We start from the raw sequence: 26,783 nt of genomic DNA, 5'->3' as shown, positions 1-26,783 counted from the left end.
AGTGTACTTTTACTGTTTCACTGGTTTTGCAGTTAATATTTCACTCACTGATGAATTTAATGGATTTTTCACTGATTCTGTTTATGAGAATAACATATCAGGCTTGTGGCTTTATTATTTGAAAAATCATTTTTCTCGTGACATAAGCTCAGCTTCCTTACATAGGCCCCCACCAAAATCTGCCTAGGGCCCCACCTTCAGTAAATGCGGCACTGGTTGCAAAAATTATATTAAAATGCAAGTATCATTATTTATTAAGTAAAATTAACGAATAGCGACGAGGAAAAACTAATAGCGTCTGCTTTAGCCGCTAGCTTTCAATGGCGAACCAAAGAGGGCGTAGCGATAGTTTTCGGTCGACGATTCAGTTATTGGTTCAAGCGATATTATAGATTTATATAATTTTATTGATGGATGGGACGTGATATGTTTAACAGTTGATGGCGAGAAGATAACTACACTTTGATCTTAGTCAAACAATAAAGAAACTTATAATTAGATTTCAACCTCTAATATATTTTGTTGAAACGAAAAGATACTTCACTTTGATCATAATCAACCAATGAACAAGCTTGTTATTAAATGAAGCATTGTAACCCGGCCACCTGTTTAAGGCATTAAAAGTCGCTAGATGACTTGTGCCTAAGGTGGCGCCTTGGGTATTAGTCTAGCTGATTATTATTATTATTATCCTATAAAATTATTTTATACAATGTCCTCATTTTTGTTTAATGCGAAAAGATACTACACTTTGATCTTGTTCAAACGACAATAACAAAGATGCTACACTTTGATCTTGTTCAAACGACAATAACAAAGATGCTACACTTTGATCTTGTTCAAACGACAATAACAAAGATACTACACTTTGATCTTGTTCAAACGACGAGAAAAGATACTACACTTTTATCTTGGTCAAACGACGAAAATGCTTATAGTAAAATTTCTAGGTCCTTAATTTTGTTGATGCGTTAAGATACTACACTTTGATCTTGGTCAAATGTCCACCACGCTTATGATTACATTACAAATAAGTGCTCAGTTTGGTGGTTCAAACGATGAACAAATTTAAACAAAAATTACAAGATGAATTATTTTTACGACGTCATGAATTTTGTTGAGGCTAAAAGATAACTACACTTTGATCTTGTATAAAACCCGCTAGCTCACTTAGTTAATTACGATTATAACGCGAATTATCTTAAGTAGCGAATCAGGTGAAATCGGCAACTTTGTTTTGAAGATTTCCCGTTCAGTTACAGGTAAGCGCACGGGGCCAGATTTGGGCAGGTAGATTCCGGCGGCGGTGGAGATAAAAAGAAAAAAGGGGGGGTTGAAAAAAACGAAGAGGGGTGGGACTTCGAGAGACGCTCCAGACGAAGGTATTTTTTTTACGGTCAAAGCCTGCGACAGGAAAAGCCTTATTAAAATTTCACACGGCAGAAAATTTCGACTTTCGATCAGAAAGAACGCCAAGTAGGTTCTCATTTCTTAAAAGTAGTTGCACCATATGAAATTCGTAATATTTAAATATTAATCTATAAAATATAAGTGAAAGATAAATTAATTTTGCCACATATTGGATAATCTCAAGAACCATAGAACAGTCTTTAAATTAAATTTAAGAAACTATAAAATATCAACAAGTGAAAGATAAAATAATTTTAACAAATTGGCCATCTCGTAACGCTACCTACTGGATAAAAGAGCAACCAAAACAGTAAGTTTTATATATTTCTTAAATTAATTTCTAAAACTTGACAAAAATTAATTTTCTTAATTATAATATTTTTTTTTGATATTAGGCATAAGTAACGTAATATCAATAAGTATGTCAATTAGGAAAAATTACGGAACTGATTTTCAGAACTATTGCGTAATCAAGGTTTAGTTCTCAGCACAGAGCCCTCTAGTGTCTAAATATAGCTAAGGCGAATTATGTTACTTCCAAGGACGATAACACGTTACTCAATTCGAGGGCAAGTGCAAGTCGGAGCTTGACCAGAATGTCAGTGTCCAATATCGGACACAATGGCGCTAAAAGCCGTTCGACTCCAATAGAAACCCACTCGCAATCATAATTAATAGTAATAATAATAATAATAATAATAATAATCAGCTAGGCTAATAAAAAATTTCGAGTCCTAGGTTTAAACAAGATTACGTTGAGACGATTATCGGGAATCATCATGAACCGTAATCCTAATAAGCAGCCGAAGTATCAAGGGCCACGAAAAGAAACTAAATATAAGAGAGAATTTGGTAAACAACAAGATGTCGAGGACATTTGAATACACACTTGCTCCCTCGATCTAATAATAATCCGCTAGGTCAGGAATCCATACCTCTACTTGGAATGCTTATCCTGCCGTATCGCACGGTAAGATAACTCTGACGGCTTGGGCCCCGCCTAAAGCTTGTTTTCCCATGGCGCGCGCATCGACGCGTTTCTCAGCTTTGAAACGTTCAAACGTTTTTACGCGCGTAAAGAAAATAACATTATGACGCGCGCTAGTGGAAAACAAGCTTTAGAGATAAAAATCCCCTTTGCGCGTGCTCCCCTCTCACGTTGTTGTTTGTTAAGTTAACATAGTGACGTCAAAAAACACCGTCAAAAACGTCGAGACGAAAATCTGCCGCGATAAGCATTCCAAGTAGAGGTATGGATTCCTGGCTGGGTTAATACCCTTAGACCCAAGTCATCGAGCGACTTTTACTGCCTTTAAACCGGTGGCCGGGTTACAATACGTAGGAGGGTGGTGGCAAGCCTCTCATGCCACGTGAGCCAACAGCTCCCTACACTCACTATTACCGTTATTTAATAAGTATATCTTGTATATTTAAGTTAAGTTTGAACATATTTTGAATTACCCTGTACATTAACTTAATTAGGGCACTATAAAAACGTAAGATAAATTTCGTTGAAAATTAGCTTTATTCTCAACCACCCTGTCCATTGAGAATAATATTTAATTAGGAACAATATTCAATCACTCTCTCCATTAGGAACAATGTTTCAATCACCCTGTCCATTAGGAACAATATTTCAATCACCCTGTCCATTAGGAACAATATTTAAATCACTCTGTCCATTAGGAACAATATTTCAATCAACCTGTCCATTAGGAACAATATTTAAATCACTCTGTGCATTAGGAACAATATTTCAATCACCCTGTCCATTAGGAACAATATTTAAATCACCCTGTCCATTAGGAACAATATTTCAATCACCCTGTCCATTAGGAACAATATTTAAATCACTCTGTCCATTAGGAACAATATTTCAATCACCCTGTCCATTAGGAACAATATTTAAATCACCCTGTACATTTCCTTAAGAAGCACAGTATACCAACCTACAAGAATTTTTATACCAACCTAGTGCATTACGAATAATCCTGGCAACCATACCGTCATTAATCCCGTGAAAATTCAATTACAACGTTTTCTCAATAAACATGTCCGTCCATTAAAGCTATCCGGTTCCCAACTTTGGCCTCCTACGGGAAAATAGTTCAAATGAGCAATAAACGCCAATAATAGTTAAATGGCGTTAGAGGTATAAGATTAATCACAGGAGCTGCCCACGTTTGCTAAAATATTATGGCAGCAAGCATTTGACTTTTCCTACCCTACTAACGCTATCGGTTTGATAATTAATAATAATAAATAATCAGCTAGGCTAATACCCAAGGCACCACCTTAGGCCTAAGTCATCAAGCGACTTTTGAAGCCTTTTAATTCAGGTGGCCGGGTTACACTGCGTAGGAGGGTGGTGGCAAGCCCTGCATGCCACGTGATCGAGCCAACTGCTCCCTACACTAACTATTACCGTTAACCTCAACAAGTTTTTATGGAAGGGGAAACCGAAGAGCTCGGGGGAAAACCCCTTAAACCAGTGGGGAGAGAACTTGCAAACTCAACGCAGAAGGAGTTGTTCCGAGTTTTCACCCAGTGCCACAAGCTGGGATCGAACCCGGCTCCTCTTGCTGCGAGGCGAAAGTGCTAACCACTCCGCCACCCCAACGCTATCGGTTTGATAATTATATAATAATGAGAACTAATACTGAAAGTCTGAAATCCATCTGAAATTACAGGAATTCGACGAGGGGGTAGCCACTTAGAAAAAAATTGTACACCATATTTCCGATATTTTTTAATATTTCCGATATTTCTTAAATATTTCCGATATTTCTTAAATATTTCCGATATTTCTTAAATATTTCCGATATTTCTTAAATATTTCCGATATTTCTTAAATATTTCCGATATTTCTTAAATATTTCCGATATTTCTTAAATATTTCCGATATTTCTTAAATATTTCCGATATTTCTTAAATATTTCCAGATTTTCAGAAATATCAAAAATATTTCCTGATTTTCAGAAATATCAAAATATTTCCAGATTTTCAGAAATATCAAAATATTTCCAGATTTTCAGAAATATCAAAATATTTCTGTTTATTTCTTTAGATTTCTAATATTTATCCTGTATTTCTAGATTTCCGGAAATAAATTTTTCGATTTCTCACTATTTATACACCAGATTTCTTAAGTGACTACCCCTTCGGAATTCGACAAAATGAGGCGAAAATGCCGTTAAATTTTAATTGGTGGATCTTAAAATTAATTTTGCGCGAGAAAATACGACGCCATGATAGGGTATAAAAGCGGGTAAATAAACCTGCGACACCTCACAATGTAACGGTACTGTCATGCGCAAAAACATAATTTTGAAATCGGTCAATTCGCGAACAATATTAGGCTACTCGTAAAATAAAAACCTTTTTTTTCCACGCAAAATTTTCCGACTTACAACTCTATTCTGAAGCCTCCACCGATTACAAATAGACTTTTTAGGGATCAAATTTGCAATTTATCAATCATGAATGTATTAATTTCAAACATGAATATCGAACTGAATGAGGTAGTCTAGCATCATCAGTCGCTTGGATGAGCGGTTGGTCAATCGCCGCCACTCAAAAAATTGATTTGATTTGCACCGTTTTGTAACTTGACTAGATCTTTCTCATTGCCAAGGCCTAACGCGAAATTTCATTTGCCAAATTTTAATGTACATCTTTTTGATTGAAAAATGAATGAAAAAAGCCAGAAATTCCAAAGGTAGACTGGCTTCTCCCAATTTGGGGCTCATCATTCAGTACCGTGCAGGAAATCTCGCACGCGACCTTAAGCCTAATCATTAAAAATTTCAAAACGGGTTGCGTAGCAACGGAAAGCCTCTAACCTCCAATTCGGCTTAGGAATTCCTAAGCCGAATAGTGGCTTTAATTTTTAAAATTTGGTTTAGGTCTTCCCTATTTTTAACTCCTTTTTATTACGGACTTTTCAACCTTTATTCTGATTGACGAAAGTGGTTACGTACATCTCAAAATCGCCTTTTGGCAGATAATGCGTTTTTTGAAAAGAACGAGCAGTACCACTAATTCTAGGTTTTTTTAAATAATGCAAAAATGCACTAGGTGCAACCCAGGAGCAACAAACACAAGGAGAACGCAGCTAGCCGTTAAACACGCTAACGCAGTGTTGTGTACAAATTTCATTGGACGAGCCTTTACGCTGAAGACAATTTCCGAATTTTACCCTTCCGACGGCAGCAGGCGATAATGCGTCTAACCATAAGTTTATAATATTATTACATAAGTGTGACACTTCCTATTCTTCACATGCAAAAGTTTTACTGAGAGCTATTCACAAGACAGACTGCGTTACGGGCTTCGTCGCCGTTTTGCGTGCGCTTGCTAACGCGTCACACGTAGCCTTTGACGTCACTCCGTTACTAGCACTCAGTAAAATATTCCCCAAAGTGACAAACTTATAGAATTATATTATAGACTTATGGTCTAACCAATGAAAATTGTACACGAGAAAATGCACGACTTTTGACGGGTTGCGTTCTCCTTGTGTGGGGTGTTGTGTTAGTTGCTCCTAGGTGCAACTAACGAAACCAATCTTTAAGGCAATCGCCCAGAATAAATATTTCCGAGAACCAGGACCTGCAAATTACTGTTTATATAGTGCTTGTTGAAATAATGGAAACTTTTCACGTGTATACGGTATGCAACAAGTGTTTCCTTTTAACCAGGTATCTTTTCTTTCGACATACTAAGGCTTAGCAAAAACACGACGTTCTGTTAACAGGTGAAAAGTTTCAACAAGAACTATATAAACAGTAACTTGCAGGTCCTGGCTCTAGAAATATTACTTCTTGACGATTTCCTTGAAGATGTTTTATTGAAGCCCCGCTTTTCCGTGATTAGTATCTCGACCTTCGAAAAGGCTATTTTTATTTGGGTTAGCAGTTAGCAGTGATCGATTAGAGAATTTACGAAACGATTACAAATTTATTAGAGAGTGAATTAGGAAATTTATTACGACTATTACCAGTCAGATGTTATTAGATTAGTTGATTTGGGTCCAAATGAAAATCAGATAGTTTAAACCCGAAACTAACCCGAATTTATCGTAAGCCAACAGAGAGAAGGTGAGCTGATTTCAGATGCTTCCCTCCAGGAATCCATACCTCTACTTGGAATGCTTATCCTGGCGTATCGCGTATGGGAAGATAACTCTGACGGCTTTGGCCCCGCCTACGAGAGAAAAAATTCCCTCTGCGCGCGCTCCCCTCTTACGTTGTTGTGTGTTAAGTTACGGCAAAAAAACCGTCACCCACATCGAGACGAAAATTTGCCGCGATAATCATTCCAAGTAGAGGTATGGATTCCTGTTCATCTTAACGTTAAATTTCGTTTTGATGTTAGCATTATTCTACGATTTGATGTTAGCTTTAAATTTCAGGTGTTAATTTACACTTTTATCTTTGGTTTATACTACATTTTAAGCTTTGATTTATACTGCATTTTCATCTTAGGTTTATACTACATTTTCATCTTTGATTTATACTGCATTTTCAGCTTAGGTTTATACTACATCATTTTCATCTTTGATTTATCATTTATACTGCATTTTCATCTTAGGTTTATATTTACTACATTTTCATCTCAGAGATATGGATTACATGTGAAATGGATTTGTTGGATAATACACATTTTTTTAAAATAAAACAAAATAAAGTGGTTTCCCACAGGCAACGGGGGGGGGGGGGGGGGGGCAATGTGGGTGTTTTGTCCCGGGCGCCAAATATCCTCGCTACGCGCACATTCCAAAAGAGTATATTTTCGGAGAAGTCAGATAACTGTTCAGCTAACTGAATCTGATGAGATTAGTTATAGCAAATCATTTCAGATCGGGAACTTGGGAGAATAAATCAGATACATTTTGTGGGCAGATTGCTGTGTGAGGTTAGTATAAAAGCTTAAACTTATCTCAAATGGGTAGTCAGTTTTTAGTCACATACGTAATCAGACGTACAAATTGCAAGAACTCATTAGAAATCACTGAGAAACTAGTGCAAATCACTGATAAGCTAGTACAAATCACTGATAAGCTAGTGCAAATCACTGATAAGCTAGTGCAAATCACTGATAATTTAGTGGAAATAACTGAGAAGCTAGTGGAAATCAGTGACAAGCTAGTGGAAATAATTGGAAATCACTGATAATCTAGTGTAAGTCACTGATAAGCTAGTGCAAATCACTGAGAAGCTAGTGGAAATAATTGGAAATAACTGATAAGCTAGTGGAAATAACTGATAAGCTAGTGGAAATCACTGATATGCTAGTTTAAATCACTGATAAGCTAGTGGAAATAACTGATAAGCTAGTTTAAATCACTGATAAGCTAGTGGAAATCACTGATAAGCTAGTGGGAATCACTGATATGCTAGTTTAAATCACTGATAAGCTAGTGGAAATCACTGATACTCTAGTGTAAATCACTGATAAGCTAGTGGGAATCACTGATATGCTAGTGGAAATCACTGATATGCTAGTTTAAATCACTGATAAGCTAGTGGAAATCACTGATATGCTAGCGGGAATCACTGATATGCTAGTTTAAATCACTGATAAGCTAGTGGAAATCACTGATAAGCTAGTGGGAATCACTGATATGCTAGTGTAAATCACTGATAAGCTAATGAAAATCACTGAGAAACTAGTAAAATCACCAAATGTTTTCGAAAATCAGTAATCAGTGCACACAGATTTTATGAGTGATTACCCCCTCCCCTTACCTACCTAATTGATTACCTTCAGGTACCTGAAAATTATGGCCTGAATAACCTAATTACTCGGCCGTTCAAAGCACTAAGTAGCGTACAAAATTAACTTAGCGAATAAAGTGGTTTTACGATGCAATGTAGTTCCTTGGCAGGTGCTTTCACAGCCGTTCCCAGTCAATAATGAGAAAGACGAAGCGGGGGGGGCGCGCACGCAATACAATAACGCCCCCCTTTCCTGACGTCCGCCAGTCTTTGATAAAATGCACTTTCTCACATCGAATTATATTCCACCCCCCTCCAATCTCTCCCTTTTTGACAAGAAACGCAAAGCCTGTAAAATAACGCTCGCCGGGGCCCCCGAATTTGTGGGGGGAGAGAAACCCCATCCCTTACCGCCCCCCCCCACTCTTCCAGAAAATCCAATCCAGTTGAAGGGTGCAAAAGCCCCTTCGCAGTCACACCTGCTTAGCCTCCCGTCGAAATGGGGATCGACAGTCAAATGAGCTACCGAACTTATCTCCCCCCCGCACCCTCTCAACCGAGTTCTCGTCTTCTGAGGGCCTACGTGATGCTTGCCAAGCGAAAGGTTAAATCACCCGGAGTAGCAAAAAGGATTCGAAAATTTTCCCTTTTCGTCGCTAGAGGGAAGTCTGATTGGCGAAAACAGCCAAATTAAAAAACCTAGGAATTATTTGAAAACTTCGACCCGAATTTAAATTAGCTCCTCCCCTTCCCTGTCTCGTGATAACAGATACGACCAATCATATTTTTGATAAATTTTCAAGCCCTGTTTGGGAAATTTATATTTCATATTTTTATTTTGCGTAATTATATAGTTTATAATATTTAAATATTATATCCTTGAATCTTAAGAGTTTCATAAGCCATTTGAAAAAGGCCAAAATTTAAAATGGCGCCTCTGATAATTGTATTTTCCTGGAAATAGACGTTAGCACCAATAAAGATTATTTTCGAAATTTTACCTAATGTGACTGACCAAATACGCTCCGAAATTAAATTTGAAAAATAATCGAACTAAAAAGTAATATAATTAAAACTTAAAATGTACGGGAAAATCGTATAGTGGCGCGACCTGTATTCGAATATATCAAGGAGGCTACGACTCGTGGGAGGGCGACGGGTGATCCTCCATCATTTTACCCGGGTAAGGAGTGCGCGCGCATCATCTTCCAATATTTTTAGTTGGAAGAGAAGCGAAGACAGAGAGAAAGGGACGCGAGAGGCGCTACAGTCGCCCCGAAATCGCTCGAGTCCGGCTTTTCGTCGACAAAATCAGGGGCAACGTCTTCGTAATTTAACGTTCATTTGTAAACAAATTCTTTTCGAAATGAACATTTTTTATAAACTTTCTAATACAACGTAAAGATGAAACCCTCCTTACTTATGTTTTAATTGACAATAAGCCCAAATCAGAGAATATATTGTAAGCGAAAACTAGTCGCAAATCTCACAATCGGTTCCGTCGACACAGGCGTATGGCCAAAATAGAAACATGCATCCGATGCATCGTCCGAAACAAGGGACAGTTGTGCCCGGGAATCGAGGTTAAAGGGTAAGGATTTTTGAACCTTACTTAAATGTAGAGGGTTAATTTTGCGTTTTCAGCCCGTAATTTGGATCAAAATTGTACTTGTGTTTGAAGGGAATATAATCCAACCTTTGGGAACGCGTTATAGCGTTAAGGGATGGGGCAAAGGCTTAACTGATAGGCGATGTTTTTCTACAGTTTCGTCGTAACCTATCAGTCCTAAAAGGTCAAAGATCAACGTTTTAAATTATATTTTTTTATGGAGCGTTTTCCGTACGTCGTTGAAGCTTTCAAATCTCAGGACAAATTCTTAAAACTGACTTTTTCTTTCGCATAATGCATTGTACCTGTATTATTTCGATATCATATTTTTGATTTGAGTTAATTTACGATGTAAAAGGTTTGGTCATGAAACGTAGAATTTTAAATAAATTTATACGTTATTTTTTAGAAATGATATATCAGTTATATTAAATACAAATTAATAAATATATATTTACTATTTACCATCTTTGTAATTCTAAATGTAAAACAGTTATTCAATTTATATTTAAATGAGCTTCATTGCTTCCATTACACCTGGTAAATTATAACTTGGGATGCTATGTTGACAGTCGAAATTATACTAATTTCAGGCTAGCGGTCTTAACTTTAATAAATTAAATCATCCTACAAGGAAATCGCCAATAAGTAATATTTCCAAGAGCCAGGACCTGCAAATCCCTGTTTATATAGTGCTTGTTAAAATAATGGAAATGTTTCACCTTTACTGCAGCAACAAGCGTTCCCTTTTAACCAGGTAGCTTTTTTGACATTTTAGGGCTTGGCCAAAAACACGACGTTCTGTTTACAGGTGAAAAGTTTCCATTATTTCAAAAAGCACTATATAAACAATACCTTGCGGGTCCTGGCTCTTGGAAATATTACTTCTTGGCGATTTCCTTTGATGATGATTTATTTAGGCGCCTATTGAGTGGTAACTCTAGAGACAGTGATTCAATGAATATTTAAATTACCTTCATTGGTTCCATTACACCTGGTAAATTTTATCTTGATAGTTAAAATTATACTAATTTCAGGCTAGCGGTTTTAACTTTATTAAATTACGGTACAAAGCCAATTCTGTGATAACTCTAGAATCAGTGATTCAATGAATATTTAAATTAACTTAATTGGTCCCTCAATACCTAGTAATTAAAATATCTAGATAATGGTAGGGTTTTGGATGAGCTTGTTAGCCAAAAATAGTCAAATTTCAAGCTATAATTAACTTTAATTATTATACAAAGCTAATTGAGTAGTAACTTTAGATACATTGATTCCACTGACTATTTAAATTAACTTCATTAGTCATTCTACACCTAGTAATCTATTTCTTGATAAAGGCAAGGTTTACATGTTGAAATTTCAGGCTAGCGTTTATAAAGTTATTATACCAAGTCATTAAAGTGGTAACTCTAGAAGTGATTCCAAGAATAATTAAATTATCGTCGTTGGTCGGAGATAATACAAGAACAAAAATAATTCACATACTTTAGCAGCGCCACTTGATACGGGTGTCAACCGTAGGAACTATTTACAACAGGGTTGCCACAGTATCTCAGCGTTGCCACACGTCAGGGAAATCAGGGAATTTGAAGATGGGCCTAAAAAGTCAGGAAATTTTGAAGAATTTGTAGAAAGTCAGGGAATTTCTTTTTATCTTGACACTTTTTGAAAGTAATTTTAGTCTAGTTATCTGACAAATTCTATGATTATTATTTAGTTCCCTTAAAGTTTTGCTAAATTTAACGTTGCAATAATACTTTTGTACTGAAATGTAGGTCGATTTCAATTTATAAACTTCCGATAAAAGAAAAATATTATAAATATAAAGATATAAATTGTCTAATTTCGGTTTTATAAAGTTAGGGAAATTCTCTGAAAATGTTCAGGGAATTTGAATCTGAAAATATTGTGACAACCCTGTATCTGGAAAACCTGCAATATCTGGAAAAGTCAGGGAGTTTGAAAATGGGTTTTAAATTCAGGGAGTTTGAAAATGGGTTTTAAATTCAGGGAGTTTGAAAATGGGTTTTAAATTCAGGGAGTTTGAAAATGGGTTTTAAATTCAGGGAGTTTGAAAATGGGTTTTAAATTCAGGGAGTTTGAAAATGGGTTTTAAATTCAGGGAGTTTGAAAATGGGTTTTAAATTCAGGGAGTTTGAAAATGGGTTTTAAATTCAGGGAGTTTGAAAATGGGTTTTAAATTCAGGGAGTTTGAAAATGGGTTTCAAAGTCGGGGAATTTTACCAACTAGTAAAAATCTCAGGTAATTTTATTTTAGTCGGAAATGGAAATTATTAACAGATCTTTATTAGAAATTGTAAACATTTTCGTTTGTAAAAATCTTTGGAGAATTTTAATATGAAAATAGTGGCAAGTTGGCAACCATGTACAAGATGTGTAAATTTTGGACCCCCCTTCAAGTCTGAAGAATTCCATTGCGATAAATTTTGCAATTCTCTATCCCCTTTTAACTTTGCATGGTAGGAGGTTTGAAGACAGACTACAGAAAAAAAGCCGAAATGCCAGCTAGACGTTTTAGGGGGGAGGTTAGCGACGCCCCGAATTCCCCGACACATCGTCAGGATAGTCGCAAAATCAGTAGAATGCGTCTACAAGTGTCGACCACGTCTGTTATGACAAAGAACGTCCCAATAGACTTTGTTCGCGCCCAAATGTGGCCGGCAACAATGCTGGTTTGCAAGCTAGTATAAATGATACAGTAAGAACAGTACCATCTCATTTGTATGAATTAATGATATAGTAAGAACAGTACCATTTCATTTGTATGAATTAATGATATACTAAGAACAGTACCATTTCATTTGTATGAATTAATGTTATAGTAAGAACAGTACCATTTCATTTGTATGAATTAATGATATAGTAAGAACAGTACCATTTCATTTGTATGAATTAATGATATAGTAAGAACAGTACCATTTCATTTGTATGAATTAATGATATAGTAAGAAAAGTACCATTTACACAAATGGTACCGTAAGTATAGTACCATTTACACAAATGGTACCGTAAGTATAGTACCATTTACACAAATGGTACCGTAAGTATAGTACCATTTACACAAATGGTACCGTAAGTATAGTACCATTTACACAAATGGTACCGTAAGTATAGTACCATTTACACAAATGGTACCGTAAGTATAGTACCATTTACACAAATGGTACCGTAAGTATAGTACCATTTACGCAAATGGTACCGTAAGTATAGTACCATTTACGCAAATGGTACCGTAAGTATAGTACCATTTACGCAAATGGTACCGTAAGTATAGTACCATTTACGCAAATGGTACCGTAAGTATAGTACCATTTACGCAAATGGTACCGTAAGTATAGTACCATTTACGCAAATGGTACCGTAAGTATAGTACCATTTACGCAAATGGTACCGTAAGTATAGTACCATTTACGCAAATGGTACCGTAAGTATAGTACCATTTACACAAACGGTACCGTAAGTATAGTACCATTTACACAAACGGTACTGTAAGTATAGTACCATTTACACAAACGGTACCATAAGTATAGTACCATTTACACAAATGGTACCGTAAGTATAGTGCCATTTGTATAAATGGTGCAATAAGTATAGTGCCATTTGTATAAATGGTGCAATAAGTATAGTGCCATTTGTATAAATGGTGCAATAAGTATAGTGCCATTTGTATAAATGGTGCGGTAAAAAAGTACCATTTGTATAAATGGTGCGGTAAAAAAGTACCATTTGTATAAATGGTGCGGTAAAAAAGTACCATTTGTATAAATGGTGCGGTAAAAAAGTACCATTTGTATAAATGGTGCGGTAAAAAAGTACCATTTGTATAAATGGTGCGGTAAAAAAGTACCATTTGTATAAATGGTGCGGTAAAAAAAGTACCATTTGTATAAATGGTACGGTAAGAAAAGTACCGCTTCAATTGAATTAATGGTACAGTAATTAAAGTACCGCTTCAATTGAATTAATGGTACAGTAATTAAAGTACCGCTTCAATTGAATTAATGGTACATTAATTAAAGTACCACTTCAATTGAATTAATGGTACAGTAATAAAAGTACCACTTCAATTGAAAGAATGGTACAGTAATAAAAGTACCACTTCAATTGAAAGAATGGTACAGTAATAAAAGTACCACTTCAATTGAAATAATGGTACAGTAATAAAAGTACCACTTCAATTGAAATAATGGTACAGTAATAAAAGTACCACTTCAATTGAAATAATGGTACAGTAATAAAAGTACCACTTCAATTGAATTAATGGTACAGTAATAAAAGTACCACTTCAATTGAATTAATGGTACAGTAATAAAAGTACCACTTCAATTGAATTAATGGTACAGTAAGTAAAGTACCATTTCGTTAAATGGTACAGTAAGTAAAGTACCATTTCTTTAAATGGTACAGTAAGTAAAGTACCATTTCTTTAAATGGTACAGTAAGTAAAGTACCATTTCTTTAAATGGTACAGTAAGTAAAGTACCATTTCTTTAAATGGTACAGTAAGTAAAGTACCATTTCTTTAAATGGTACAGTAAGTAAAGTACCATTTCTTTAAATGGTACAGTAAGTAAAGTACCATTTCTTTAAATGGTACAGTAAGTAAAGTACCATTTCTTTAAATGGTACAGTAAGTAAAGTACCATTTCTTTAAATGGTACAGTAAGTAAAGTACCATTTCTTTAAATGGTACAGTAAGTAAAGTACCATTTCGTTAAATGGTACAGTAAGTAAAGTACCATTTCTTTAAATGGTACAGTAAGTAAAGTACCATTTCTTTAAATGGTACAGTAAGTAAAGTACCATTTCTTTAAATGGTACAGTAAGTAAAGTACCATTTCGTTAAATGGTACAGTAAGTAAAGTACCATTTCTTTAAATGGTACAGTAAGTAAAGTACCATTTCTTTAAATGGTACAGTAAGTAAAGTACCATTTCTTTAAATGGTACAGTAAGTAAAGTACCATTTCTTTAAATGGTACAGTAAGTAAAGTACCATTTCTTTAAATGGTACAGTAAGTAAAGTACCATTTCTTTAAATGGTACAGTAAGTAAAGTACCATTTCTTTAAATGGTACAGTAAGTAAAGTACCATTTCTTTAAATGGTAGAGTAAGTAAAGTACCATTTCTTTAAATGGTACAGTAAGTAAAGTACCATTTCTTTAAATGGTACAGTAAGTAAAGTACCATTTCTTTAAATGGTACAGTAAGTAAAGTACCATTTCTTTAAATGGTACAGTAAGTAAAGTACCATTTCTTTAAATGGTACAGTAAGTAAAGTACCATTTCTTTAAATGGTACAGTAAGTAAAGTACCATTTCGTTAAATGGTACAGTAAGTAAAGTACCATTTCGTTAAATGGTACAGTAAGTAAAGTACCATTTCTTTAAATGGTACAGTAAGTAAAGTACCATTTCTTTAAATGGTACAGTAAGTAAAGTACCATTTCTTTAAATGGTACAGTAAGTAAAGTACCATTTCTTTAAATGGTACAGTAAGTAAAGTACCATTTCTTTAAATGGTACAGTAAGTAAAGTACCATTTCTTTAAATGGTACAGTAAGTAAAGTACCATTTCTTTAAATGGTACAGTAAGTAAAGTACCATTTCTTTAAATGGTACAGTAAGTAAAGTACCATTTCTTTAAATGGTACAGTAAGTAAAGTACCATTTCTTTAAATGGTACAGTAAGTAAAGTACCATTTCTTTAAATGGTACAGTAAGTAAAGTACCACTTAAATTGAATTATTGGTACAGTTAGTAAAGTACCATATCATATTTTAATTTGCTGTTTTCTTACTCACTTGCCAGAACGTCGAGAAGGTCCATATAATGGCTGCGATCAGTAACGCTCAACGGACTCTCCGTTGAGTCCGGTTTTGACGTCACGTTGTCCGTCCGTTGAGCAAAAAAGTCATCGGCTGTAGGTCATCTTACCTATATTCCAAGGCTGCGTTCAGTAACGCTTAACGAAATATTTGAAAAATTATTTTCATTGTGACCGTTGCTCAACGTCACGTGACGTCACAGCACGGAGTAAGGCATGCTGCAGACGCCGCGACAGACGATATTTTAACAAATTAACATTAAGCGTTTAACGCGTCCAATAAGATCCTACGTCACGTTTAGCAACGGTCACAATGAAAATAATTTTTCAAATATTTCGTTAAGCGTTACTGAACGCAGCCTTGGAATATAGGTAAGATGACCTACGTAAACACAATAACTTTCAAAATATAATAGTTTTATAAATGGAAGAATAACCTTACATTGAGATATGCATACTAAGGTTTGCTTTAGAAAAGTTAACTGATTACTGAGTAGGGTTTCGCGTTCATATTTAAATATTTAATATTTGAAAAAATCCTTTTGAACCCTTTAGACTCAATAAGGCGAAAGCACTTTAGCGAAAATCTGTAGGATTATTCTAGGATAAATTTTGCGAAATACTTCCTACAAAGTACAATCATAATGCAGCTGCTACTGGTAGAAAACTTACTTTGAAGTAGCCAGAAAATTAGAACTGATTTTAATTATGTAGATTCGATACCAAACTCATTTATCGGTTAACTTTTTAAAACAAACCTTTGTAAGCAAAATTATAATTACAATGTCATAATTAATTATTCCAAAAAATAAACCGACTATTCTAAAGTTTATCAGAATCTGACCATTTGTATGCGCAATAATGTATTGAAGTTACTAAGAATATTTCAGCATAGCATTAACCCCTGGTACCATCCTCACACCTTTAGTGGAGAAAGTTCGTCTGCATTTAAGGCGCATTCAAGGTCATACCATATAGCAAACTTGAATGGGAAAGCAGACGAATTTAAGCTACAAAGGCTGCGAGAATGGGAATCAGAATTCTGTAGTCCAATATTCTTAGTCACTTCAATACATTCTTGGTATGCATATATAATAATCAGCTAGGCTAATTACACAAGCAACCACCTTAGGCCCAAGTCATATAGCGACTTTTATTGCCTTTAATTCAGGTGGCCGGGTTACAATGCGTATTAGGGTGGTGGGCAGCCCTTCATACCACGCGAGACAACAGCTCCCTGCACTAACTATTACCGTTAACCCCTACAAGTTTTTATGGAAATAGGGGAAACCCCTTTAACCAGTGGGGGAGAGAACTTGTTAAATATACGCAGTAGGAGTGGTTTCGAATTGTCACCTAGTGCCACTACCTCTACCTGGGATTGAACCCGGCTCCTCTTGCTGCGGGGCGAGAATGCTAACCAAATTTAATGGTACTCTTCTCACTGTATCGTTGATACTACCTAGTTATTAACAACCATGACAGCAGTGTTGCCGGTGTATCGTTGATACTACCTAGTTATTAACAACCATGACAGCAGTGTTGCCGGTGTATCGTTGATACTACCTAGTTATTAACAACCATGACAGCAGTGTTGCCGGTGTATCGTTGATACTACCTAGTTATTAGCAACCATGACAGCAGTGTTGCCGGTGTATCGTTGATACTACCTAGTTATTAACAACCACGACAGCAGTGTTGCCGGTGTATCGTTGATACTTCCTAGTTATTAGCAACCACGACAGCAGTGTTGCCGGTGTATCGTTGATACTACCTAGTTATTAGCAACCATGACAGCAGTGTTGCCGGTGTATCGTTGATACTACCTAGTTATTAGCAACCATGACAGCAGTGTTGCCGGTGTATCGTTGATACTACCTAGTTATTAGCAACCATGACAGCAGTGTTGCCGGTGTATCGTTGATACTACCTAGTTATTAACAACCATGACAGCAGTGTTGCCGGTGTATCGTTGATACTACCTAGTTATTAACAACCATGACAGCAGTGTTGCCGGTGTATCGTTGATACTACCTAGTTATTAACAACCATGACAGCAGTGTTGCCGGTGTATCGTTGATACTACCTAGTTATTCTCAACTATGACAGCAGTGTTGCCGGTGTATCGTTGATACTACCTAGTTATTAACAACGATGACAGCAGTGTTGCCGGTGTATCGTTGATACTACCTAGTTATTAGCAACCATGACAGCAGTGTTGCCGGTGTATCGTTGATACTACCTAGTTATTAACAACCACGACAGCAGTGTTGCCGGTGTATCGTTGATACTTCCTAGTTATTAGCAACCATGACAGCAGTGTTGCCGGTGTATCGTTGATACTACCTAGTTATTAACAACCACGACAGCAGTGTTGCCGGTGTATCGTTGATACTTCCTAGTTATTAGCAACCATGACAGCAGTGTTGCCGGTGTATCGTTGATACTACCTAGTTATTAACAACCACGACAGCAGTGTTGCCGGTGTATCGTTGATACTTCCTAGTTATTAGCAACCATGACAGCAGTGTTGCCGGTGTATCGTTGATACTACCTAGTTATTAACAACCATGACAGCAGTGTTGCCGGTCATGGTATGAACACATTTACGCGCCCAACAAAGTCTTAAATATATTACATATTCTTACAAATATTTTAATCAATTTTTTTTCAAAATGTTCTACGGTTCCAGACTGCAACTTGTTGAGTCTACGAAGAAAAATATTTAGTCTTTCAATTTAAATTGCTATTTTCTCTCTGATCTAAGACAGGGTTGACCTATTTAAATTCAGAGTGGAAGTGATATTTTTTTATCATTTATTTAAGTCCCATAATGTATTTCAATGCAGGTGTAAAAATTATGAAAACCAAACCGAGTAAACTTAAATATTAAATAAAAATTAAATTTAATCAAGATTATAAGAATTTTAGTAATTTAATTGAATGAAAATTATTAAATTTTTGAGTAATTAAATTTAATGAAGATTATGTAATTTGAGTAATTAATTTAATGGAGATTATTTGTTTTTTTGAATAATTAAATTTAATGAAGATTATTTAATTTTTGAGTAATTAAATTTAATGAAGATTATTTAATTTTTGAGTAATTAAATTTAATGAAAATTATTTAATTTTAAAGTAATTAAATTGAATGGAGATTATTTAACTTTTGTGCAATTAAATTTAATGAAGTGTATTTATTTTTGAGTAATTTTTTAAGATTAATTATTTCTGAGTACTAAAATTAAATTAAGATTATTTATTTTTGAGTAATTGTATTTAATTATGGTTATTTTTTGAGTAATTGTATTTCATTATGATGAATTTTGAGTAATTATTTTTAATTATTGTTAATTTTTGTGTAATTATATTTTATTATTATATTTTTGAGTATATATCCCATATAAGCCAAGTAATTAGATTAGTAAAGAGATATAATTTTAAATGTAACACTGGTTTAAATTGAATCGATTTATTTAATGTTTAAACAAAGATATTAATTGATTTTATTTTTATTACGATAATTCCAATATTCAAAGTTAACCATCCTCAATGCATATCACGCAGTAAAAATATAATTACTTCCAATGACAATGATTTCGTGAATGAAAGGTCACAAAATTCCTCTTCCCCTTATGTCACGTGATTCAGGGATATAATAATAATAATAATCAGCTAAGCTAATACCCAAGGAACCGGTGCACAGTGTTTCGAAATCGACTTTTTAGTGACAAAATTAAAAACCAACTCAATATAATAAATGTATAAATATTTTAAATTGTTGTTTTAAGTTGTATCTGAAAATATTAATTATGTTTCGCTACCTGCCACCAGAGGGCCAAACGTTACCTACATGGAATTCCTATTTGAAGCCAGGCACGACAAAATCCTACTAATATTAGAATAAGCTAGGGATTTCTCCTTCGTAGTAGGTTTTTTAGTAACGAAAAGGCAAACAAGATGTACAGAGACACCATGAATTAGCTATTTCAAGAAATATTTTTAAACGTGATAAAACTTGATATATCTTAAAAACTTGGAGGTGATTGGTGCTCGGGTTTTTTGTAAGCTATCCTACGGGAACGGTTCTACAAGACAGTGATGAAATATTTTGCAACAACTTGCAAATTTTGAATAAAAAGCCTTTAGAAAAAACCGTATTTTGGTCAACATTGGCCCTTTGATTGCATTTTACAGAAGATCTGTTCAACCGAATTTTACCAAATTTTAAATTTATGTATAACATAATTCTATACACGCTTTGCAAAAAGAAATTCTATGGAATTCCATGTAGGGAACGTTTGGCCCTCTGGTGGCAGGTAGCGAAATATAATTTATATATTCGGATACAACTTAAAACAACAATTTAAAATATATATACATTTATTATATTGAGTTGATTTTTAATTTTGTCACTAAAAAGTCGATTTCGAAACACTGTGCGGTGACCGGGTGACGTTTGAGTTCATATTGTTATTTGGCTATATTTTTTAGTAAAGCAGGGAACACGAAGACAAAATTCGCATTGGGTTACACTAAGCAAATATACAAACCTAATTCAAACTAAAAACAAAATTATTTTTGCTAACCTAACCTAATTAAACACCCAAACCTATTTAAATCTCTAAACAATTATACTTGGAAACCTAACTTCCAAACCTCATCTAACCTAACCTGCCAACCTAATTCGACATCAAACCTATTTTACGATATAAACCTATATTTGGATACGTAGCTTGCAAATCTCACCTAAGCTAACCTCACCTGCAAACCTAATTCGAAATCTACTCAAAGTTATAGCCTATTTATACTTGGAAACCTAACGTACAAACCTAATTCAAAACACAAACCTATTTAAAGCCAAGAACCTAATTATATTTGGAAACATAACCTAACCTTTAAACCTAATTACCTAAACTAACTTAAACTTAAACATTCTTTCTACGTTTTTAATTTAATCGAACTTAATAATAAGTAATGTGATGTTGATAACTTCTAATCAAGGTGGTTGAAATGTTTTTTTATTTAAATCCCATTTTAATTTATTTTTATTGATATTTTGATTCGAACTAATTTTAAAAACAATTTGCCTTGGGAAATTTATTGATTTTAATAAATATTATAATAATATAATATAAACTCACGCTTTGCTTAATAAAATTAAATCAGTCCGGTATCTCATTATTAATTAATGTAATATAATATTTTTAATTGATTTAAATTTGTTGACAGGTGAAAATGATGTGAGCGTGACTCCCAGCAATGGGCTGCGTCTTCTCCAAGCATTTTGGAGAGAACAACCCAAGATTTTTTCAGGTAGTACACCTAAATCAGGAACCCGTAGTTTTGAAGTGGTGGCTCAGGTGTAGTACGTGGGTACTGAGCCACCATTTGGCCCTGATAGGCTTTCCTCAAGAAACCTATTCGCAATTTGCTTACAGGGAAACAAACATTTTAAAATGGTCAAGAAAAATCTGTAAAACGGTCAGGGAAATATCTGAAGAATAATCACGGAAATCTCTAGAAATGTTCATGGAAAAATCTTTAAAAAGGGCAGGGAAAATCTCTAGATATTGTCAGGGAAAATCTCTAGATATGGTCAGGGAATACCTCTAAAAAAAGGGCAGGGGAAATCTCTAGATATGGTCAGGGAATACCTCTAAAAAAGGGCAGGGAAAATCTCTAGATATGGTCAGGGAATACCTCTAAAAAAGGGCAGGGAAAATCTCTAGATATGGTCAGGGAATACCTCTAAAAAAGGGCAGGGAAAATCTCTAGATATGGTCAGGGAATACCTCTAAAATAGGGCAGGGAAAAATCTCTAGATATGGTCAGGGAATACCTCTAAAAAAGGGCAGGGAAAAATCTCTAGATATGGTCAGGGAATACCTCTAAAAAAGGGCAGGGAAAAATCTCTAGATATGGTCAGGGAATACCTCTAAAAAGGGCAGGGAAAAATCTCTAGATATGGTCAGGGAATACCTCTAAAAAAGGGCAGGGAAAAATCTCTAGATATGGTCAGGGAATACCTCTAAAAAAGGGCAGGGAAAAATCTCTAGATATGGTCAGGGAATACCTCTAAAAAGGGCAGGGAAAAATCTCTAGATATGGTCAGGGAATACCTCTAAAAAGGGCAGGGAAAAATCTCTAGATATGGTCAGGGAATACCTCTAAAAAAGGGCAGGGAAAAATCTCTAGATATGGTCAGGGAATACCTCTAAAAAGGGCAGGGAAAAATCTCTAGAAATGGTAAAGGAAAAATCTCTAGAAATCATCGTCGGAAAAACCTGTAAAAATGGTCGGGAAAATCTGTAAAGATGGTCAGGGAATTTAAATCTGTAAAGATGGCCAGGGAATTAAACCCTATCTAATTTTCTCGCTCTGAATGATCGTTTCCCTGTAAGCATTTAGTGAGTTGGTCTAAATTATTTTTGCATTTACCCGTAACTTTATTTTTGTTCAGGTCTGGAACGTCGACGACCACGGCAACCAACTGAACCCGGGCAAGATCGAGGTGACCCGTCTGGACCTGGTGCTGCACCAAAAGGGCAAGCAACCGATCCGATGGCCCCTGCGCTGCTTGCGCCGCTACGGCTTCGACGCGGAACTGTTCTCCTTCGAGAGCGGTCGCCGATGTCCAACTGGTCCGGGCATCTACGCCTTTAAATGTCGCCAAGCCGAGAGCCTGTTCAACACGCTCCAGGAATTCATCCAATGTCGGAACAGCGCGGGACCCATCGTCGCCGGAAACGGAATAGCGCCTCCCTCTGCAAATGAAGAACGCGTCGGAAGCATTTCCGGTCCCACCGTCCCGGGGCCCATGCCCACATCCGCTTCTTCCAACACGGTGGGTCTCCCCGTCTCGGTGCCGCAACAAAACGGTGGAGCTCCGGGACCAATCCCTTTGCTCCCCAGCGGACTACCAGCGCCACTATCGGTAGATAACGTCGGTTACTTGGAACCGATTAGCGTAGCGGCCGCCGTCGTCGCCGCCTCTCAGCCCAGAAGCAGCTCGCTCTCTTCCACCACCGCCGGCGTCGGCGACAATGTGTCGATTACGGCAGTTTCCCCCGCTCGAAGCTCGCTGCCGGGACTGTACCCCGTACAACAACAACAACAACTACAGCAGCAGACTACACCCTACCCGCAGCCCATCTCGACGGCGCCCATACCTTCGACGTGCAGTTGCAGCGCTTGCAGCGCCATCAACCGGAATAATACGACGTTACCGCATCAATACGTCAACTCGAGCGTCGTGGTGCCAGAGAAGAGAACGATCTCGGGCGCCAACAGCGACGCCTCCGCCGCGCGCGACCCCTTTTACGTCAACGGGACGTTGACGCAGCTGAGCGCGCCTCTCAGGGGCGTTCCGGCCGCGTGCGGGGCGGCCGTTCTAGCTCCGCCCCCTGGCGCCATCACCACGTACGTCGATCAGAACACGAACTATGCAAGGTTGGACGATCTGCTGAAGCAGGAGCAACAACACTCGGTCGCCAAACGCCAGAAGGACAACAACCGCTTCTACGAGAACGTGACGCCCGAGCCGATGGGCGTGGCCATACTGGGCCTCGCCTCCAAAACGTCGCGGGGCACACCCACCATGTCCAGAAGTAGCACCGTGACGTCGCCCACCGGTTTCGTCACGCCCAAAAGCCCGGTCGTTCATTTTTACGCCAATTTGAATTCGCCGCCCGCCATTACGGCCACCGGATCGATCAATATGGCCGAGGTCATTCTGCCCGCGCCGGACATTGTCCAGTCGGCCACGGCTGCGGTCGGTAGAAACGCCGCCTCCACCGAAGACGACCCTCAGGAACAAGAAGGTTCGGACGATGAACCCAGGGTCAACTATATCACCTTGGATCTCAACCATAGTCAGCCTCTGAACGACTTGACTGACCAGCCCGCCACGTCGCCTCCCCCCACGGGGACTATCCCGCCAACTTTGTCACCGCCTGGTTCCCCCGGCAACCCGGCGGAGGGCTACGCTACCATTGACTTCGATAAAACGGCGGCTTTGTCCAATAGCTCCAATCCGGGAGGCATTTTGGATGACAGTGTTCGTAAAACCAGACACAACAGCGCTGTACCTGTTCCCATTTCGTTAGCTTTACATTAGTCGCTAAAATTTCGCGGTTCGCCCAAAAATTCCAAAAGAATTATTTAAAGGTTTCTTAATAATATACCAAAAATTTCGTTGCCATGGCCATGATAAACATTTAACACTATTTTTACCTATTAATTTAAACGCGTATTAAACTAAAATTACAACGATACCGAAACCTTTAAATTTTTCATTGTAATTTTAATTACCGCACTAAACAATTTACCAAAAAATATATGAAAAAAATATCTGCATTACAGTCTAGGGGAGTCTTTAAGGTAGACAGTAGAAATAACTTCAATGTTTTAAAAATTAAAGTTATATAAATACAGTTTGGTGATTATTCATATATATATAAAAAATGTGTCGAATACGTTTTGTAAACTATGTAATTTACGCGTCATAAATGAATTAAAAATAACTAAGATGGTATAATACTAAAGGGGTGTTTCTGCTGATAGAAAATCACTTAAAGGGTTGTTTACGCTTGGTAAAATCTAAAAGGGTGTGTCTACCCATGGTAAAATACTAAAAGGGTTGTTTACGCTTGGTGAAATACTAAAAGGGTGTGTCTACCAATGGTTGAACTCTAAAATGTTTGTTTACTCTTGGTAAAATACTAAAAGGGTGTGTCTACCAATGGTAAAACTCCAAAAGGGTGTGTTTACCAGTGGTAAATTTCTAAAAGGGTGTGTTTACCAGTGGTAAAATTCTAAAAGGGTTGTTTACGCTTGGTAAACTACTAAATAATGATATACTACAATACTAAAAGGGTTGTTTATGCTTGGTAAAATTCTAAAAAGGTATCTACCAATGGTAAAAGGTTTGTTTACAGGCGGTGAAATACTATGAATATAATGAATTAAACAACCAAACGCGTTTGCCATCATTCTATTGATAACATTGTTAAATTTGCACCAAAATCATAAATATCACTCATGGCGCGTAAATTACTACTTATAAAAAACAGCCCATAATAAAGGAAGTACCATACTTTTAATGACAATTAAAATGGTGGACAAACTTAGTTACAAATTCTAAACCACAGCTTTCGGGCATGGTGGCTAAAGTAACGTACGAATCTCATCATATTGAAAAAAGATATACCGATTTCTCAAATAATTGTATGTGTACTCCCTTTAAAATATTTGTTTAAATGTCAATGTATTTAAATTAACTTAATATTAACTTTAGAAGAGGATATAAAAATTATTTTCCAGTTTGAAAAAAAAATATTAAACCAAAGCTGTAAAAAAAATAAATTGTACCAAAGATATAAAGCATGGGCATTATAATTTTAGCTTAAACAAATTTTTCTTAAATAAAACTAAAAAAATACTTCCTATTTTATATTAAAAAAATATTTTGCCAGTTTTTTGGGGGCAAAAACAATTTTTAAAGGACTGTAAAAAAAGCTTTGTACCAAAACCAAATATTACGAAACCAAAAAAGGGTTTTAATACATTGCAAAAAAATGGTCAGTTGTTTTTTTTTTATTTGCTAATTTGCAAAGTTAAAAATATGAAAAGAAAAAATAAATATTGTTGTAAATAATGTATAAAAATAAACTATTATTAAAGATGAGAGAACTTTATAAAAAAAGCTAAAAGTTATGTAGCATTGAGCCAATTAAAATATTATATAGCGAAAATATGAGTATGTTCATTTAACGGAATACATAAACACGTACCACCATAAGTAACGCAATAACAATAAGTATGTCAATAGTTATTTTTATAAATGAAAATGAATACATTTAGAATTTTTAAATGTTGCTCTTAACTTACAAGTGCACAGGAAACTTTGACGTAGATCGTGACATTAGCTTGCGCTAGTAGACTTGTTGAAGTTAGTCTGTGACGTAGAGGGCAGCATTTTATAAAATGAATTATTATGATAAATTATCACTGAAATGATTTTCAGAGTTATTGCGCAATCATGGTTTAGTTCTCAGCACAGAGCCCCCTAGTGTCTAAATATACACTACTACTAACGACGATAATAAAATACTCAGTTTGGTTGATAGTCCAAGTCGGGGCTGGGTAAGAAAATTCACATTAAAACAATAGGAAGTGTCCAGTATCATACTTGTTATATTATGTTACTTATGGTACCAATATCATAAAAGTTATCTAAAACAAAGGTAATCAAAATTTTTTTTCATTTCAAGTGCAAGTTTTTAACGAAAAGAAGTGCATACATCATTATATCGGTGACTATCTTGTTTTGACATAAGATATCGATCCACTAGTGACATCTACTTTCTTTATTTATAACTACGACGAGATAAAAATCCGCCATCTGGTAAATGTTTTAATACATTTTAAAACTGAAATAAGTTCAACTTAATTATAAACCGAACTTCATATAATATAAACAGACTTTCTTATTCTAATTAACGAAAATAAATAGTGAAAACAGATTATTAGGCAAAAAGTTCCCTGAGAGAACCTGAAGCAGGCACCGGCGAGATTCGAACTCACGATCTCCTGTTTACTAGACAGGCGCTTTAACCAACTAAGCCACGGCGCCACGTAAGCGCGGGGTCATAATTTGGTATACTACTCTAGGCAGCGTTGGCATATGACCTTTTATGACCTAAAAGGTTATAAATGAAGTTATTAGTCCCGAAATTTAAAATGATTACACGTTTAGTTTAAGAATTTTATAACAAATAAAAAATATATAATTTTTTAAAATATTTACCGTTAGTTGAAATAATTAATAATAGCTATTTGTGGAGTAAGGGAAAAATATCGTCAAATGCAAAAGGGGAGAGCCTCTAGCGACCAAACTACGCAACTCAACACATAATCATCAGCGCTGGAAAAATAATATATTTGGTTTAGTTAAATAATGTGGTTTATTAAAAATATAATTATGATCGTCATATTACACAAATTTATTTATTTGCATATGGCGAAATTACTATGTTGAGACGAGGATCAAACTGCATTTTTAAAAATTCATTTTTGGAAGATAAAATAGTGCCGAACGAAATTCGTCATATTGATTTTCTAATACTATTTCATCGGGAAAATATGCTTTATTAATAGTTCAATACTCCTACGCGGTGGACATAGTTTGC

The 26,783-nt window shown here is 35.9% G+C and overlaps 1 protein-coding gene and 1 non-coding gene across 5 annotated transcripts; one reads left to right on the top strand and one right to left on the bottom strand.

Annotated features, from left to right (window-relative positions):
- The first annotated feature begins 1,099 nt into the window (after window positions 1-1,099).
- Window positions 1,100-25,337, top strand: LOC149958938 (uncharacterized). 4 transcript variants are annotated; one of them, XR_016478571.1, is made up of 4 exons: window positions 9,368-9,720; window positions 20,824-20,907; window positions 22,055-24,245; window positions 24,322-25,337. XR_016478571.1 is itself a non-coding variant. In XM_090166302.1 (3 exons), the coding sequence occupies exons 2-3, from the start codon at window positions 20,854-20,856 to the stop codon at window positions 23,708-23,710; spliced, it is 1,710 nt and encodes a 569-aa protein (XP_090022428.1). In that variant the 5' UTR covers window positions 1,100-1,262; window positions 20,824-20,853; the 3' UTR covers window positions 23,711-25,337. The 4 variants fall into 4 exon arrangements, 3 of the variants coding, with proteins under 3 accessions (XP_090022428.1, XP_090022427.1, XP_090022426.1); XM_090166302.1 differs by lacking the exon at window positions 9,368-9,720 and adding an exon at window positions 1,100-1,262 and having other exon boundaries at window positions 22,055-25,337; XM_090166301.1 differs by lacking the exon at window positions 9,368-9,720 and adding an exon at window positions 1,574-1,720 and having other exon boundaries at window positions 22,055-25,337.
- Window positions 25,338-26,153: 816 nt separating this feature from the next.
- TRNAT-AGU (transfer RNA threonine (anticodon AGU)) lies at window positions 26,154-26,227 on the bottom strand. Its single transcript has one exon. It is a non-coding gene; the product is annotated as a tRNA-Thr (tRNA).
- Window positions 26,228-26,783: the final 556 nt, after the last annotated feature.

This window comes from Leiobunum rupestre, chromosome 2 (assembly GCF_980474605.1).
Source record: "Leiobunum rupestre chromosome 2, qqLeiRupe1.1.hap1, whole genome shotgun sequence".
NCBI classification, from domain to species: Eukaryota; Metazoa; Arthropoda; class Arachnida; order Opiliones; family Sclerosomatidae; genus Leiobunum; species Leiobunum rupestre.
This window is presented reverse-complemented; position numbering and strand designations above follow the sequence as displayed.